This window comes from Sinohyriopsis cumingii, chromosome 14 (assembly GCF_028554795.1).
Source record: "Sinohyriopsis cumingii isolate HCF-2022 chromosome 14, ASM2855479v2, whole genome shotgun sequence".
NCBI lineage: Eukaryota > Metazoa > Mollusca > Bivalvia > Unionida > Unionidae > Sinohyriopsis > Sinohyriopsis cumingii.
In genome coordinates, this window is record NC_142974.1 from 49,570,730 (window position 1) to 49,591,640 (window position 20,911).

General features: G+C 35.3%; 1 protein-coding gene across 1 annotated transcript in view; it reads left to right on the forward strand.

The window, feature by feature from the left end:
• The first annotated feature begins 288 nt into the window (after positions 1 to 288).
• The window catches only part of LOC149783754 (uncharacterized), a 63,125-nt gene continuing 42,502 nt past the window's right edge, over positions 289 to 20,911 (forward strand). Inside the window, exon 1 of the mRNA XM_089932901.1 lies at positions 289 to 2,080. Within this exon, the coding sequence (XP_089789027.1) occupies positions 1,041 to 2,080 (1,040 nt within the window). The 5' untranslated portion in view covers positions 289 to 1,040. The remainder of the gene's footprint in view (positions 2,081 to 20,911) is intronic.

A 20,911-nucleotide genomic window follows, 5' to 3' on the forward strand; every position in this document is an offset into this window, starting at 1 on the left:
CGTTTTGACCCTCATCCTGATTATGGTAAGGACCATGGTGATGGTCACAATCTGCTATAATGCAGGAAATGGGTCACAATCTGCTTTAATGCAAGACATAAAGAGATAACTGGATTATGGAACTTATTACGATTTGTGTAAGGTCATCAGAACACCTCCAATTTCATTAAGGCAGATCAATAAATAATTAATGATTATTTTCTCTGAAATGTTAAATACGATATTCTTAAATATGATGACAGGCCTTACATTAATAATAAACTCTCAATAATATTGGTTTCTCAATAATTTAGCAATGATAATATTTTATTTTAATCGGAAGCATGGACATCATTATCAGCAGCAGCAGCAGCAGGAACAGCAACATCATCAACAATAACATCAACAACGACAACAATAACAATAATAACAATAATAATAAATACAATCCGAATGGTGCCGTAGCTGCCGAACACAATATTGCTTCTACGAGAGTTTTAAGTACGGTCATTGGTTCCCTTCGCATATATTAGGACTGCTGGGTTCTGGAAACTGGTATTTGGGATCTTGTATCAGCTGTGTGCAACAGAAACCAACTCAATCACATGATGGAACTTGCTGCAGAAAAACTTTTTAAGTGTGAAGTATGTAATAAAATGTTCAGTTAGAGTGGATCTCTGAATAGCCACATGATGATACATACTTGAGGAGAAAAAAAAAAAAAAAAACATGTAAGGGCGAAGTATGTGATAAAATGTTTTTAGACGGAGTTGAGATCTAACAATCCACACGAGAACACATACTGGAGAAAAACCATTTAACTGTGAAGTATTTCGTAAATGTCATAAATGGTCGCATTGGAAATTTGAATGATTACATGAGGACGCACACTGGAGAAAGAAGATAAAAAAAAAAAACACATTTAAGTGTGAATTGTATAATACTAGGTTTAGACTCCTCATATTTTGGTTTGAGCACATAGGGACACGCTGGTGAAAAACCATGTAAGTGTGAAGTATGTGAAAAAGTGTTCAAAACTGGGTGGCGAACTACTAATCCACATGAAAAAACGCACTGGAGAAAAACCATTTAAGTGTGAAGTATGTTGTAAATGGTTTAGTCGCATTGGAAATTTGAGTGATCACATGAGGATACACACTGGTGAAAAACCATTTAAGTGCGAAGTATGTTGCAAATGGTTTAGTCGCATTGGAAATTTGAATGATCACATGAGGATACACACTGGTGAAAAAACATTTAAGTGTGAAGTATGTGATAAAATGTTCAGACAAAGTTCAAGTCTGAATATGCACAGTAGAATACATACTGGAGAAAAACCATATAAGTGTGAAGTTTGTGATAAAATGTTCAGCCGGCGTGGACCTTTGAATATGCACATGATGATACATACTGGAGAAAAACCATATAAGTGTGAAGTGTGTGATCAAAGGTTTACTCATAGCGGAGCTTTGAATGAGCACATGAGGACGCATACAGGTGAAAAACCATTTAAATGCGAAGTGTGTGATAAAAGGTTTCGACGCAGTGGACATTGGAATATGCACATGATGATACATACTGGAGAAAAACCATATAAGTGTGAAGTGTGTGATCAAAGATTTATTCATAGCGGAGCTTTGAATGAGCACATGAGGACGCATACAGGTGAAAAGCCATTTAAGTGCGAAGTGTGTGATAAAATGTTTAGCCGGAGTGTACCTTTGAATATGCACATGATGATACATACTGGAGAAAAACCATATAAGTGTGAAGTGTGTGATCAAAGGTTTACTCATAGTGGAGCTTTGAATGAGCACATGAGGACGCATACAGGTGAAAAACCATTTAAGTGCGAAGTGTGTGATAAAAGGTTTCGACGCAGTGGCCATTGGAATATGCACATGATGATACATACTGGAGAAAAACCATATAAGTGTGAAGTGTGTGATCAAAGGTGTATTCATAGAGGAGCTTTGAATGAGCACATGAGGACGCATACAGGTGAAAAACCATTTAAGTGCGAAGTGTGTGATAAAAGGTTTCGACGCAGTGGACCTCGAAATCAGCACATGAGGATACATACTGAAGAGAAACCATTCATGTGAAGTGTGTGATAAAAGGTTTAGGCGCAGTGGCCATTGGAATCTGCACATGAGGATACATACTTGAGAAAAAACATTGAATCATGAAGTGTGTGATAAAAGGATTAGACAGTCTATACCTGAATCTGCAGATGAGGACAAATACTTGAGAAAAATCATTTACACTACTCCCTCGATAAATTGCGCACATCGGGGTCCAGAAACAACAACCGCACTATAAATGAGGCGCGAGTTGTCGAGCGACCTATAAAATAAGCCCGAAACCAATAAAGTGATTGACATAACGGAAAAATAAGGGGGATGGGTGGGTAGGCAGATTATACTGTTGAATACTCACTTTATAATCGTTCTGAGATTAACTGTGAATAAATATCTCTTCATAACGGTGTACTTTAATTTTTCCTCATAGGACAACATTAATTTCAGGATAAGTTACAGTATATTGAGGCGATCATCGAAAACATTATTCCACGTGGTTTCCGTTCGCTTAATATGTGTACCACTTCACACATTGTGTACTACGTCACTAAGTTTTATGTTGAATTTGATACATTCTGGTTTTATTGTTTGATCCAAATTAGACGTTTTTTTTTATATACAAAAGATCGACTCTTTTCTAGAAACTGTCGATCGAACGATAGATAAATTTGAATGCGATAGAAGTAAAATGGAAAACAAAAATAACAAGGGTTAATCAGTACTAACATATTTAATTGGTCTACAAATTTAAAACAATGTAAATTAGAACAAGTTAATACTTGCCGTTTGTGCCACGCTTGACAAATATCAATTCACTTTTTGAAAAAATCAGTTAATTTTTTTTTGTGTATGTTACTCCTTGGTTTCTCTGCCGCCGAGCAAAATCCCTCAGATTTCTCAACTGCATGAGCTTTACGTAGTCAACATTTTGGGTCTCCAGCCACCTTATGGCAATATCAAAATATTTGATTGCTTCCTGTGCAGGGTGTTGGGGGTGCGACATCTGCGTCTGCATCACTTTCAACACTTGTATTACTCCAGTTAGAATCGTCTTCTGCTGCAAATTTGTTCGTTATAGAATTAATTATAGTTTCATCTGACATGTATTCGGCTGTGGGGCAATCATTGTCAGCACAAATCCACTCCTCCACATCATCATGAGAAACACCCATCTCAGGACCATGAGTCTGTACGAATTTCTCCCAAACAGCCTTGGCATTAATGAAATCAGTTTCACTGAAACATTCGAAGTCACTATCATCGTCGTTGTGTCTGTTATTGTTTTGCTTTACGTCAAAGGCAGCTCCACGACCCTTAATCCAGCACCCCATGTCTCTTGTAATCGATTTTTTTTTTTAATGCAACAAACACTTCCCCAAGGTGTTGATCAAAACAAAGCCGGCATGTACATGTAATTAGGTTCTCAAAGAAGTACTCACGGGTTTCGATGTGACGGTCGATTGACCCTTTTCATGTTTTCAATGAACAGAATATTTTGTGATCATAATGTTTACACTGAAACGGAATTAAAGGATTATAACGTGACTTTAACAGAGGAAGATGTTTAATTGGTGTTTATTTCATTCTCTGTTGCCACTTGTTAGCATTTACCAGAAGTTTTCATTGATCGCTATTTCACCAGACTGTTTATTTACAGTATAGTGACAACTATTTATCATAAAAACTTACATAATATATGATATCTTTAAACAGAGGTCTCGCTAGGATTTTAAAACTGGGTCTTTCTGCCACAGAATTCAATCACTAAATATCAGTACATTTTCTCACTCGGCCGCCAGTCAAAGCCTTTAAACTAGCCGCGTAGCTGTTGCATCATGTTCTTTTTTTTAATGTACTCTTATAAAATGGCAACAGTACATCAAAGAGTCTTTCAGTCACTGAATTCTGTCATTGTAAATATCAGCACAGTTAAATGATCAACACATTTTCCCACAAAGCAGGTGGCTGAAACAGGACCGGCAAATCTTTGAATTTTCCCACGCACCTATTACATGCGTACGGAAGATACCCACCTCAGTGATTTTCTGTGTCCCAGATCAAACATTGGCGTCCAAATACGCGTAATTAAGCGTTTTCGAGATCTCTGAAATTAATTCTTCTATAGAACTTGCAAATTTCAAAATATGGATTATATTTTTACGGGCATTAATCACCATTTTCGATGATAAAACGAGCAATGTATCAAGGTTTAATTTATCAATTCTTATCGTAATTTTTTCATGTTCAGCATATTTTAAAGATATTTTAAATACATTTTCTCCGGAAAAAATCGGGAGCCAAGACGGACACCGCGTTATAAGCAGGATCGCGAGTTATCCGGGCGTGAGTTATCGAGGGAGCGGTGTAAGTGCCAATTCTATGGAACAAATACCTCAGATTTAAAATGTTTCATTTTCTTATAATGTTAGTTATGGATGAATTATTGAATTATGTAGTATCCTATCTTCTTTAAATAATAGATAGAAAAATTCTCAGTTTCCTTTAAAAAAATATCCGATTGTTGCAAATATTGTAACTCATGTAAAAGGACAGACAAATTAGCTGATGATTTTTTTTATCTGAATAATAATTTACATCATTCTGTTACAACTACATAATGAATACAAGAAGCATCAGCATCAGTATCTGTATGGTTATGATGTATATAAAATGTGTCCATTTATCGTGTACTCATAACAACTTCAAATATTACATTAGGAATTTACAAGTGTTATCATGGAAACATTTTCTTGGTATATTTTTAAAATGTTCATGACATTTGCAGTTAGCATAAAACAACAAAAGATACACCAATGTTTCATGTTCCATTAAACTGGTATTATAAGTTGCAAAATGTAACTCATTTAACACAGACAAACAAATATATTTTCCTCTATTTAAAATTCATTAAATATTTGGGAGGCAGCCGTGTCATGTTTGGTGTTAGAAGTAGCCGTACCACATCTGTTGATAATCTTTTGTATTCAGCTTCTTCTTTGCCCCTTAATTTTCCAACTTTCTTGATGTTGCTGCCAGAGGTAATTATGATGCAAGAGAAATATTTAGGTATAACGCAGGGGTCATGCTAACAGACGAAGTGTGTGATAAATCACCTAAAAAATGAAACTTTCGCCTTTTTCTATTATGGAAGCGATTGTCACTTTGTCCTGTGATTTTGTAGATTTACATTAAGTGACCATATGTTTTGAGATGCTCCCTTGCCGTAACCAGTTATTTCCAGTGTTGTGTTGTACCTCAAGATGAAATGAAGTCATCAAACCATGAAATATATGGTGTTGATTTCATTTGCGCCGACAAACTCTTACACATTCACATCCATGTGTTTTGATATCTAATTGAAGACTAACTCTTTCCCAAATAAGTTATTGCATATATGTTTGATATATAGTCTGGTTATACATATAGTAACTATCACTGACTGATTTTCGCAATTTATTATTTGACGATAATAAGATACAGTTTTTTGATTCAAAACTTGCAGTTTGTGTTTTAAGAACAGAATCGGTGACTGAAGATTTTACCTGCCTCATGTGCATTATTTTCTTCAGAATTTAGTGTAATTTTTCTCATTTACGCTAAATTAGATAACGGTTTAAAATAAAGGATATAAATTAGTATCATACTCATCATTTATAAAATGAGTTGAACAAACATGAGTTTCCAGTTCTTAGTAACCAGATTTTGTATTGGGACACGGACATCAGAGGTTAGCTTTACTCTTCTGATTGCACTTAACCGCCATTCTCTAATAGGGTTTTCATTCGGTATCACCCAAAACTTTAGAACCTTAGTCGTTTTGTTTACTGCTAGTACATACTAGTACACAACAGCTTTTATGACATTATTACGTAGCAGATACGTGATGATGACAGTTTCCAAAGCCAGAAATCTCATTTGCTAGGAGATGATTTTCGCAGTTTCAAATCAACTCGCCCCTTTCCCCAACTCGATCCCACTTTCAGTCAACTCGCCCCATGCAAATAATGGAGCTTATATATTGCTGCTTCCCCAGTTTTCATTTCATTTGAGGTTGATTTAATCATATAAACTTTTAAATTTACAGTGAAATTCGTACTGCCAGGATAATATGAGGACAACAGTACAAAACCCGAGACAAGCATATGCCACATCAAAAGCGAAGCCCTCCAATAAATACCAACAATTTTTTTTTAGTTGTACTCAGAATATATTATAGTGACGATGTAAAACAACATATTATTGAGTCAATACAACATTTGAACCAGCTTTTATCAGATCTCGATTATCTTAATAAAATCTTCATTGAAAGTGTAGTCGAACATACTCAAGTTTTACCTGAAAAATATCACAAAACAAGTATTCATCATGCATTATAAAAGAACCGATGCTAAATTACCAACATTTGTAAAACCCGAATTTAGAACTAATGATCTAAAAAATGAGTCAATGATCTTATCAATGAAAATTTACCAAAATCTTATCCGCATGGAGACAAAATAAACCCAGATGCCACAATTCAAGGCATAAAAATAATCCATACGGTGAAGGTCATCATATTTCACCAGGAATTGGTAATATAACTTCAACAGTCGCAGTTAATCTTGTATGCGATGTAAATGATGGCAGCTATCAAATTGATCTTGAAAAATTAAATCAGGCATTGAAAGGATGTATTTTGTATTCATTTACACTGCAAGTACCTCCTGGATATTTGATTGTACAAGAACCGATTAATCCGGTTTATCTGCGATGTCTTGATCCCTTTTTGTCAAGAATACATTTCAAACTTACTGACCAAATTAACCATTTTCTTGATTTAAGACAAGACATTATTCTTAATATTAATTGATATATAAGATCATAGTGATTTTCAATCATGGATTATGATAGATTTTTTACTGACTCTCTGTATCAGAAAAAATAAAAAAATAAATGATAACAGATTTAAAAAAAGAAATTGATTAAGTCAATGAGAAATATTAACTTTCACTAGCCATGACAGGGACCCCAGTTGACATAACTTTCATTGCCACTACTTTCACTTTTACAATCTCCCATATTGACATTGTTACCTCTTTCACTTTCACTATCACGACTTGACATAAACTTTATCAACTCCCTCAAGGGCATGTTAATAATCTTTTTCTTCTCATATTCGTCAGCTAATTCTGATCTAATTTATACAATCGCGTTTGAAAGTGATAACAGTTTTTTCAACTTATGTAGCTTTGACCATAGCGAATGATCGGAACATACACTGTTGGATGAGCTTAATAAATCTATACCGTGCTGGCAGTGTATATCTATCTTCGAACTTTCGTGTTTGCAATAATTCAAAATCACATATATATAAAAAATTCTGGATCAAGTTCAATTTTTATTCCGTCATATTTTAATTTTTTAATTGCAGAAATAATAACATTAATATTTTCAAAGTTCATCATAAGATATATATATATATATATATATATATATATATATATATATATATATATATATATATATATATATATATATATATATATATATATTTATATAGGTAATTTTAATTAACAAAAGTAAATCCTAGTATAATCAGCGGTTATCATTCATGGAGTCCCTTCATATTTACCTTTGTGCCTTTACATATGGTCTTTTTTTGTGATATCTTTCTTATGGTGTTCTTTGCACTCCTCCAGGATTTTATTTTTGGCTGACATTCTTTCTGAATATCTTTGTGTGGAGTACCCTTCAGGGAGATTGAGAGCTCACATCACGCTACGGTTTATTTTTGGAGGCTCGAGCTGCATAGACACACCCCAGCGTATCCCTAAACGAAACGAAATTTTAGAGATTCAGAGGGTTATCTATGAATTTCAATTTCATGTACACCCCCAATATAAATATCCGGAGAGAGTGCAATACGCACATTGATGTGATGAGGAGGTGAACATGAATCTTTTTTGGGGCTGGGAGCTCCCACTTTAATGAACAATCGCGATTATCGCCACAGTTGACACTTTGCCAGTCATGGGATTAGAACGCCAACTCTCGAGTATAAGAATCACCGACTCTACAACTGCGTATATTCCATCCTTACATATATATGTTGCAGAAATTATTATGAAATTATTTATGCTGGATTTTCTACAAATGACTATTATAATAACTACAGCGTGGATTTATTATCCATTTTCCAGAACACATCTTATTAAAATAATTGTATATTGTGTATGGTTCTGCCTTTGACCAAGTCAGGTTTCAAATATATATATTTCTGTATAACAGAAAGATCTAAAGATTACTCTTGCATTACAAAGCGGCCGATTGATTTTGTCAAGGGAAACGATATAAAGATGTAAATATCCTTTCAATAATTTGAACTTTTACAAAATTACATTACTTCACTGATATTAGTTATCACACAGATGGTTAAATTACTGAATATTCGTATATAATTAGTTACGATGACAAATCATGAGGTTAATTACATAGTAACAAGCGAGATAACTACTTAATATACCGTAGAGAGCTTAACTTGATAGAGTTATTTCCCTTCGACAATAATGAAAAGTTGTTCTTTTTTTGTTTATATTTCTTCGATAAAGCAGATATGATAATATTATCTGCAACACATTTTACCGAACTCATTGAAATATCAAAATATTTTCCAGCTGCATTCATTGATTGAATTGTTATTTCTTCATCAGTTTCTGTATTTACAAAGTTAACAATTTTTGCAGTTTTTCCATGTTTACCAATACCGACAAATCTGCTGATCTGGCTTTGTGTAATGACTCGTATATTATCTAAATGTTTTCGAGATTTTGGATATTAATATGATCGATCACAAGACCGTCCTCGGTTACCACCCGAAAACATTAGTAGACAAAGCTATGACTGCCATAATGTTTATTCCCAATAGTACTGACAATGAGATAACCAGTATTAGTCACATTACCAATCGGTTATATTTTAGTCGACGGTTCCTGATTACACAATCACCAGATGCTTCATAATTGTTGATGTTTTGCAAATTCTTTTTGATCCATTTCTATAATAATATTATTTGTTTAAATAATTATTTATCTAAATGATTATTTTGAAAATCTGGCTAGATAATCATCTGCGCTTTTTATTACTATGTCATTAATATCAGTGTTGTTTTTCCATCATGATATCTTTACAGTTCTCTTTACCTTTGACACACATTGCTCACACAATTGCGTTTTCCCTCTAACCACAACACCACATTTCAAACACGGTTTTGGTCATATACTCTCTCTCTGTCTCCGTACACTTTGTAGGTGAAATCCACATAATTCGTTTACGCAAGCGTTGTTACAGGGAGTTGTAGAACCTATCATTAGCCAGTTTCATTTATTCTTAGTTTGTCTTTATTATAAAATGGATGAATTTAACATATTATCAGCGATTAAGATTAAACTTCTGAATATAGATTCGAACTTGATAGAAGAAGCCCTGATTCACGAAGACGATCTCTGGTTAATCCGACGGAAACTGATGAAATGTATTTCTAATGCTAAAAAAGAATTTCGTAATGATGATGCACCTCATGTGTGGTCAGTATTTAGAATCGTATGCAACACCGATGTTATTGATGCTACAATGAACAACCAACGAGCGGCGATGATTATTCATTATCTCGACAATCATTTTCAGAGTAAAGTTTATTAAGGAAGTAGGCGATACTTGGAAAATCAATAACAAATGTGACCCAGTCTTTTATAAAGAAAAGATCGCCGTATTAAGTAAAAATTCCAAACTAAGAATGCTGACTGGTACTGACAAATTGTATTATGAAAGAGCATATCATGTGAAAGCAGTTTTTATGCAATATATCCGCTGAATGATTAACACAGCGTTCTTGATCTGAAACCGATAAATTTTTCGTAAAGAAAATATGTAGCCGAACGAGTAACGGACCATTTTACAATTTCGACTCGTGGAAATGGTTTAACATATAAAAGACGTAAAATAATAAATTATTGTGCAGAAATAGTGAAAGTTACCGGAGCGTCTATCAAAGACTTCGCTGAGCTATGAAAGAAATTAAAATTTCCAATAATTGTAAAAGACGGTAACCGAAGTGATTTGTACGAATCAAAGTATATATCGAAAGTAGCTTCGATTGAAATTATTGATCATAATGCACATGGATAGATTAATGAATTAACAATATTTCCACAAAATTGAATTGTTAAATTTTACCAAGGAGATATATTTTATTTTATTAACGAAATGAGTAAGAACAATCCTGTATCAGAATGGTTATTTCAGAGTTCCGATGACTGAAACTATGATCATATTGTATGACCTAATATAAATATTTATCGCACAGAATGTCTCCACTACGAAATGAAAGATATTGCGTCAAAATACACCCATGACGATGTCATGCATGAACAGTTACTCAGTACTTGTTGCCCGACTCCATCAGTCGCGGCTCATTTCTCGTGGAAGCCTACGAGGCTTGATTTTCTCAATGATATAAAATCGAGTTGTATCGAATATGGACACGGTAGATTATGGAATACTGGAGAAATTATAAGGATGATATCTCGGTTGATATTGTTGCATGTTATCCCAGTATTTTTCTTGGTATGAGAGAGTGTTCTAAGTATTTTAAGCGATTTAGACATCCAACACACGAGATTACCAGATTATCGACAAATTGACCATTACCAGATTTCGACCTGACTGGATTTGCGTGTATCGAATCATTTAAGTTTGCCTAAGATCTTCATGCGATCTGTTATATGTCCGGTTTGGCAAACATTGTTCAGAAAGATGCGGGCACCAGCATTATTGTTACGATATATGCTCGATGTAAAAATACTGATATCGTTGATTGTAATTGAAGCAATTATATAATATAGTTTGCATAAACAAGTTTGGCTGCCACAACAAAAAAAAAATATTCTGATGATGAAAATCCTGATTTTGAGAATAAAATCGCAAAAAAATCTTGGCAGAGAAATAATCGGTAAATTCACCCAAGGAGGATCATATGATCTTAAACGATATTTTACAAGATTAATTATAGATGGTGCTGAATTCGAATTTATAATTGCTGATACAACGATTAGAAAAACATTTATAAGTCGATGTAATATTAATTTATCAGACGAAACTAAATTAGGTACACTTGTGAGTTATATTGATAATATTCGCCGCAGTTTACTCTTTTTAGCTCTTCAATGATGGAGCATGTTTCCGTAAATCTAGCATCGATAATAAATACAGTTTCTGAGTTTGCTGTCAGAGTTGCTACGTATTCATTTTAGGTCAATAACAAAATACAGGATTGCTAGAACAACTAAATATCGGCACTTGTGCATCATGGGACGAATGGAGAATAGAACAACAAATCAAATATCAAAATTGTCATCTGCGCCATCTTTATATGATCCTGTGACCAGCAATAAAACCGTTTACTCAATGGGCATGGGGTTGTGGTAAAAAAGCTTGTATAATTGAATTATTTCGTAATTGTGATATTGTGGTATTAACACCTACTCACAGACTCGCAAGAGAAATATTAAATCATGCACTTATTATAAATTCTTTCAATGGAATGGAGATCAATGGACACATGGTCGAATGGGTGAGAAATATATTACAAGGTTTATTTTTTGGAATTTAAAATGCACCGCTACATTAGAAACGTTAAAAATATTTCTTGATTGGCTATTGAGAAAAATACTGATGTTATTCTTTGTGGCGAACATGGTCAATCACAGCCTTTAGTTGGATTGTCTCCACATAAATGGCTGACAAAACTTGTGGATTATTATGGAGAAATAACTGATGATCATAGAGCGCTCGATCCAGAATTAAGAGAGCCTAAGAAATTAATGAGACTACAACCGAATAAATTTCAGAGTGAAATAATGCGTGAAATAATTTCAGAACCTTCCATAAACAATTTTTGGAATTTATGGAGACCAAATGATTTGATAGTTGCAAGTAGAAAGATAGTTCGTAATTCACTTCAACAATTTTTTTTTTTATACATAACGAACATTTTATAAATCTACCCGTACCCTTTTGTTATCGACCAGCAGGTACGCGACGACAGAATATCGACGTTGATATACCAGGATCGTGAGAGAAACAAAATCTTACATTAAATGATATTGTTTTAGTTCAATTCAGTGTTACTGAGAGCGCGTTAACTATGGACAAATCTCCATGGACGCTAGGATACGCAATGAATATTCATTCATCACAAGGACTAAACTAATCTCTGGTACAAATGTTTGGATCGTTGATGATCGATTTATCTTGCAGTGTCTCGAGTCAGAAGAATATCTGCGCTGCAGAGGGTTATCATAGACTTCACAGAAAATAATAATCAAAGTCGGGAAACTAACGATGATATAATAAGAAAACAATTAGTTATAAACAGTGTGACAACAAAATAAACGAGACTTTGATATCGATGTTGACATTATCATGACATTGAAACAACGACAGATTAATCATGGTGCGAGCTGTAACACAGTAATGTTGTGGCAGTATTAAAATATTAATCCACGGCAAAATAAACCGTAGACAAAGTTCATAGTAGTCTTGGTCATACACGCGAAAATGTGATGCTGACCTGTCTTGAATGTATTCGACGTCAAGGTGCAAATTTTCAAAAGTGAATGCGGTAGGAATTTTGTGTCTTCATGAATAACTTGTAATTGTTCATGTACAAACACAGGTCGAGGAGCAGTTGAATCTAATATGTAGATTGCAGGTCTACCCGTAGATCTTACCACGCTGGAAAATTTAGATGTCGTAATACCCCAAATAGGATCAGTCGCTCTTTTCTTACCACTTTCAAGTTCACCAGGTTCATATCAATATCTTACAGTAACATTACCTAGTACTTGTTGTTTTGAAAAGTCATGCCGTTGTATTGGTTTATGTATTTTTGTACTTGCATTAATAGGTTTCATAGAAATCGCACATGTAATTTTATTATGTAAGCAGATATCACACTTTGCAATCTTGCAGCCCATTCGCGAGATCTCATGTCTTTCTGAATTATTTCCTTTGCATACTGATATCCAAATAACCGCTCAGCAAGTATTCGATTAAATCGTTCAACAATTGCCTCATCACGATGAATTACAGTATGTCCTCGTCTGATATTGACGTTGTGTGTTTTCATCAGAGAAGATACTGAACCAAGAAATTCCTTGCCAGGATCAACCTGTATTAGCTGTGGCCATCGTCAGAGTCCTCGTTGATAAATTCGTTCAAAAGCAGAGACAACTTCAGCTTCTATTTTAGTTGATAAGGCTCTGCTCCATTATATCTACTTGCAACTTCAACGACCGTTAACGTGCATTTGTTTGTATGTTATTGACGTATACCAAATTTAATAGCATCGTGGGGTAAAAATAAAATATCTGCTTGATGAACTTCATTAGGAGTTCTGTCATTCCAATGTGCTCTTTTTTAGGTGGTGGTATTTGCCATATTGTCTGTCGTGATAACCAATTTGCAGGAACAGAACATGTAACATTTGCTGCATCATTCGACATGGCAATGATAAAAATAAAACTCCAAATGAGCAGAAAAAGAAACACTGCAAAGCTTCTGACCAGTTTCAATGAAAAGCTTCCATGAACAAAGACTTTTTAACATTTGTTTTTTAACTTCGACAACTACTCATAATATATTCAAATACTACATGGCAACTACAAAAATGAAAATCCGACAGAATGGTGCATTCAGTTCTGCAAGCAGTGAAAATTATTCTATGCAGCATCGTAGTGATGTTTCAGAGCAGCTGGCAAAGAGCGGTGTATCAGATGTGGACCAAGACGCGATGAAACAGGAACTGCCAAAGAAGGTGGAAAAAAAGAATATACACCTTTCCAACAAAAGCCAACGGATTTCGCATGACTGAATTTAACGTACCTTAAAACTGGCATGTCACATAACGACATTACTAATTATCCTGAATCGAGTTGCATCAGAGCCCATATAGACATTCTGTAAGAATTAAACAATGTTTTAATCATGAAAACCGATGAGCACGTACTGCTGTCTTATGATGCAACATTTATCATAAATGACCTATGTTTTTGTACTCGCTTTCAAGGCGTACTTTTCCATTGTTGTTACCGCTCCAGTGGCCTAATGGTTAGAGCGTCCGCCTCGGATGCGTGATGTCGTGGATTCGATCCCTGGCCGAGTCATACCAAAGACTTACAAAAACGGTACTAACAGCTACCTCGCTTGGCGCTCAGCATTAAGAGTTAGTGTTAGTACTGGTCGGCCTGGTGCCAGGATAATGTGACTATGTGGGACATCATGTTACATGTCTGCGGCATGATGCCCCAGTGCTAGATATCACTATAAACTGTCACAATGCTGACATCGTAGCGATATGACTGAACAATTGTTATAGGTACATTAAAAATCTAAATCACACACATACACACACTCCACTGTTGTTTAATAATCTATGCATGTTTCCTGATTCGTGACCGCACGAGCTACATACATCAAATGGTTTAGACAACAATGGTGTGATTTGTTCCCAACGTGAAGAAAACCAATCCTGTTATTGTCGTAACAAGATAACCGGCTAGGATTTCCGGATTCACAACAGAACACTTTTGACGATGATATGCATTCAATGTTTAATAATAAATGATTTGAATGAGCAATTAATTATGAAAATGTGCGTGTATATATATAATCCAAATATTGGATTTAATTAACATAAGAATGCACAGACTTAATGATGAAAAATACAAATAAATTAATTTAGCAAATACAAAGACAATGGGTGAATGGTTCACGACAATTTGACAATGAAACGATGGATATAATTTACTCAGGTAGTAAACAATGTAGAATGTTACTCGTGTAGTAAAAGGAATTCACTCAGGTAGTGAAATTCTGGTGATAAAAAAGGACAGATATACAACTTATCTTTACAGTCCTGAAAGATACATTGGGTTTTACGAACCCCAAAATTAGCCCACGGCTAACAAATTACATGTAAGGAGATACACTCCGTTATCAGTACACTTTGTTTCAGCTCCACGGTTGCTACAGTTCAGCTTCACAGCTGCTACGATTACTTCCTGTGGTTGGCTTTAAAGCTTGCACCACGTCGACCCGGATCACATAACTTTGAAAGCTCGGGTCACTCTGGTCACTCTAGACACCTTAGATAATCTGGACACTCCAGACATTAGACCCTCCGGACACTCCGAACACTTCGAAAACTCGGAACACTAAGAACATTAGACCCTCCGGACACTAGATATTAGACACTCCGGACATAAGACACTCCCGACACCCCGGACATTAGACATCCGGACACACCGGACATTAGACACTCCGGACACCCCGGACATTAGACAGCTCTAAAGCGGAAGATGTGCATGTCCTTAAAGCAGATTGCTAGTTGACAAGACAATTCGTATTGTAAAGAAATTTACGTAAGGCGAGGTATTTATACACCACATAGTCTGTGCATTGTAGGCATTCGTTTCGTCCCATCGAGGACACTTCGCACGTGCGGCATTGGATGAAAAGAACTCACGACTTCGAAATAAGACACAATATATAAATAAATCACCCTTGGGTATCGCTGTACACAAAAAAACCAACAAAACGAAACCCGAGTACATGTATTCAATAAATAAAAGAATTTATTCCGTGACAATTGTCACAGACCACAAACAAGCTATACAGATGAATATCTACCTCAATCCAAATGTGTGCACCATTGGAACCATATTAAAAATAAATTACATACAGTCTAAAAGACCTTTGCGCTACATTGAAAGGAAACACCGTATATTTGTGCAAGGTCCGGGAAGTATTACATACATCTACAATCAATGATTTTAAAGCTATATACAACGGACTTTATGTTGCTGGGACTGCGCCGTTTATCGTTTAGATTGAAAACAATCAAAACAAGACATCATTCAAATATGCCTGCCATTGGGTTCTTTAAAAAGCTGAAATTCACGACCTATACACTGACGTTACAAAAAAACATTTGTGAAGATATTAACACAGTACTAAAGCACCTTAGTGAGTCGAAGCATATATCCCTAGATAGCATGATTCTAACCTTCAACTACCTCCAGAACTACTCCGGTTGGAAATTTCCACATGGAGTTTGTGGTGTCAGAAATTACAGGCTAAATTTACTTCATTTTTTATATGCAGTCATTTGCAGAGAGGAAGTTTAAATATATGTATCTAAACCCAAATACATCGTGGATCAAACAAAAATGTTGTTGTTTAATAGGTACTAATTCGACAACAAAGCAAATCGGACACTGAGACTCCATTAAATGCATCCGTGATACAACCATAATCAACACACTATTCCACACAACGAGCTCCCGCAGTTGCAGCCTATGCGAGAACAAATTACATTGATCCTAAACATGGGCTCTTCATAGTGGAAGGTTCTAGGAGTGACAATTATGCCAATTTACTATATCCAAAGGAAACCTGCTTGTGCCCACCTCTTGACACATGTTACCATACCAATATTTCAGTGTTTTAGGCCTTTTGAATTTTTTGGATGTTGTAGCAAGATATCACACCCAATAAAACTCATTCATATATTTATCGGTTACGCTGTCTATAACAGGGCGAAACTGCTTCTCTGTTTGATATAGAGATTGAAACTTGTGTATATGATTCAGGGTGCTTAATATTTGTACAAATCAGGATGTCATGTAATACTGTAGTATCAGAACGTTTCTTATCGGACCAATTAACATGTTTGTTTTTTTTTTGTTTTTTTTTTGTGGCTACCTCAAGCCAAGCATTTATAAGAAAGGGGAGATAGAGAGACATTTTGATTATTTAACGTAGCATCATGTCCCACCATGTAATATTTATCCTGACACCACGCCGACCAGTCCTAGCAATGACCTCTTAATGCTGAGAACCAAGGGAGGCAGTTGCTAGTATCATTTTTATAAGTCATTGGTATGACTGGGTTGGAATCCGCGACCTCCCGCATCCAATGGGATGCGCTAACCACTTAGGCCACCCCGGCGATATCGTTTTCTTTTGACCCAATGAAATATTAGCCACATGTGATGATGATCCACCCCACTCCACCTACGTTTTCTTACAATGTTTCGTTCATAAATATTAACAAAGATGCTAGTATCAACTTCATTATTGAAATCTGTTGATAAATATTCGCTTGTACATCTGTTCGTTTTATTTTAACCTTTTCATTTTATCCCTGCATTTTGAATTGAAAAGGACAGAAAGCTTTCCAACTGTCAAAACTATTACTTGAAGCCATATTATTAATGGGACACTATTTATAGGTACTAATTACAACAAATTATTTTAAAGTTCAGACTTCATAGATTGTAGGACATAGCCACTGAATCAATATCGTGGCAATCAAATCCCATGATGCACACGAATGCTTAGCAGGTAAGTAATCCCGAAATAGCAGATTTAGCCAATCTGATTAAAATCAGATCTACGCTGTCTTTTGTGAAAATCTGACGACGACCGCTTCATTGTAGTGTTCTGGTGACCTTTGAATTAGCCAGTGGAAATGCAGCTTTCAAAACTCTAAAATTTAATCAAATCGTTCGGTACGCATTTATGCTCTTTATCCACACTACTCAGTCTCCATACAAGAAGATATAATACTTCATCTGATTAGTTGAACAGGTTACCAGAAGCTGACCCCAAGCTGTAGCTGTCAGGTTTTCATGTGTAAGAGTAGATATGTAATTTAAATCAGATTGTATAATTACACTAGTACAGCTTTTCTCAAATCCGCTAAAAATAGGTTCGATTCTTCAATTATTGCCTCGTGAGCTACAATTATCCAGTCAGCGTGTATTGACGTAATGAGGTTGTTAGGGTTCACCTGTGCACCAGTAACATCTTCCATTTTCGTGATGGCATGTATGACCTATTTATCATACCAGTAGAGGACGTGTACTTTTAATTATTTGCCCTCTTTATGTACAGTTCAGAATAGTGATTCGAGTAGGTCTGTACACGTAGGTGGTGCCAACAAAACAACGACTCCATTGTTTTTCAATTCAGCTTACTTCATTGCACTCTGGTGGCATCTGCTTGCTTTGATATTCAGCACTCAAACGAATCCACGATGTAAGTATTTTTTTATGTTGAGAGGAGCTATTTGTGATCAAAGAAGTGATAACGTTAGTTGTTTTGGAGGGTGGAGGACCTTTTCTTTTGGATCCGTCGACATCCGTTGATGTTATTCGTTCTGACGAAAACACGGTATCAATAGTAGCTGGGTATTTGCAATATGCTCATACATGTGGTAGTTTTGTTTTAAACACTTAAGTAATCTCCTTTTCCATCTGCATAAGTTTTATTCTTTTGTATTTTTTATTTGGTATTTTTAGAGATGCTAATCAAGAAATGAAAAAGCGACTACTATGCAAACATTGACAGGCGAAATCGCAAATAGAAGTACCAACGATAGTATATTGATTTATGCAAAACCGTCAAAATAGAGATCAACGAAAAATAATTGAAACTAAATTGTCTAGTGCCAATGTCCGTTGATACACACTGTTCTATTGGTTAGTTGGAATGATACACCAAGGAAGCGACTTGTTAAATCCAATAGATGTTGGTAGTGCTAAGCATTGAAACATAAGGTCGACCAAGGTGTAAATAGGTTAGCATATTGAACTCTTGGCTAGCCGAATTGGAATGCGCATTGGCATCAAAAAGGTAACAGAGGTACGCGATTTAAATTTAGGTAAACTTATCAAGAACACCAGGAAACGTCCCAACAAGAAAACCGGCAAGAAATGACTACAACCTTGTTACAAAAATGACACTTCCGTAATACCAGTACAAGATTATAAATGAAAACAAGCCTGTCGCATATGGTCAATGCCACAAATTAACTCAAACAATGGTATTGTGAACATGCCTCACTTCATTATGACGAGGCAACGAAAATAACCGACTCCGTATTCAAGGAATTAAATCGAAGTATTAGAACCCTCTTCAAATCAAGTTCTTCCGAAAATGCACCTTAAACACTCGTGTCACAAAATAAGCAGTTTCAATGCATTTCTACACTCAGGTTCAATGTTCCAAAACTTATGGAAAGTTCTTACCATGGCCGCTTCCAAACGTTGCCAGTTTCTGTACAGAAATCTACCGTTGCATCATATCGCTCAAAACACTTTAGTAAATAAATCTTCCAAAACGACTCCTTGACCAGGTTTTCGTAACTAACCTTCACCTTATACGAAAGCCAAAACACTAATATGGACTAATTTCCAAGATTATACGCTGTTTTTCAAACGCAAAAATGACATTTTACTTGATGAAAATCGTTGCTGCCAAAACAATAATTTTGCTGAACGCATGTTCCAGTTTAACATAACTTAATCCTTTAGAGTCACCTGATGTATAGATCCCTCACACTGGTAATGATCGCTGGGTCACTTCATTAAAATACAAAAGCAAGAACATTTGCAGATCCGACAGTAAACAGTTTCTTCGCCCTATAAATACACTGGGTCTACATGATTCCTGCAAAGTACATCATGCCAGAAACGGAAATACACACCGGGAATCACTTAAAGAATATTTTCACTTAATTAACACTCATAAAGAACAAATAAGGGAATCCGAACTAATAAATATGTGGGAACCAATTCAAGGGTAAATTTCATATATTAACAAATGTCAAAGGAAACACATAACATAAAAACAGAACTAATAAATTTGAAACACTTGTAGCACCATATAATGCGTAATATTAACACGAATGAGAGGAGGATTAGAATATTAAGGCATTTGTTCTTCTCATAGCTAAAGCGAATGCATTTATATGAAAGCACGCGTCCACCTATCTTTCTCTACCTCTCACTTTCTCATTAAGATATTTCAAATCAGCGAAACAAAATTACCACGTATATTTGAACTGAGTTTGGAGCTGCCATTGTCATTTTAAATTTTATATTTGGATGGATCAACCGATTCTCTACTCTGGTAATAAATATGACATCAACAGTGACCCATAAGGTCGTTACGTATAAACAATCTCTCTCTCTCTCTCTCTCTCTCTCTCTCTCTCTCTCTCTCACACACACACACACACACACACACACACACACTCACACTCAGAAACATACACACACAGAACAATAGGGAATCTAACAAACCAATTCATATCCGCATTTTTCTTTCTCATCTCACATACACATACACGAATACGTACACGCAGAGCAGCAGTCAATCTGACAAAGGCGTCCTCGTTATTAATGTAATACCTCATCATATACAGTGTATACGATTTATCTTTTGGATTATTCGATTAACATAGATAAAAACTGATATCCAATCATACAACTCAATGCAACATTTGACATAGTTTTGTTTCGAATTGCAGGCTTCCTTAAACCATCCTCGACTTGCACCTACACGACTGGTTGCAGAATATGTGCAATTGACAGGTAAATTTCTCATGTCGATCTCAGAATATATGACAAATTAACACATTTCATTGTCCATAAACAAATTAACGGGATTTGTTTTTGTTTTTTTTTTGTTGGCTTTTGCTTTTATTTTTTAAATTTTAGTTTCATAATCTTGTACTGACAATGCGTGGAATACAGCCATTTACAGCATCATCCATAACGTCTTCACTTTGATTCAAAGCAATTAAGAGCGTTATTGTCTAATGGCCAATGCATTCGCGAAGACATTTTGAATTCTGAGACTAGTAGAATAATATAGATAAAACAGATATCCAATCATACAAATTCGATGCAACATTGGACATAATTCTCTTTCGTATTGCAGACTCCTTAACCACGCTTCATCTTGAA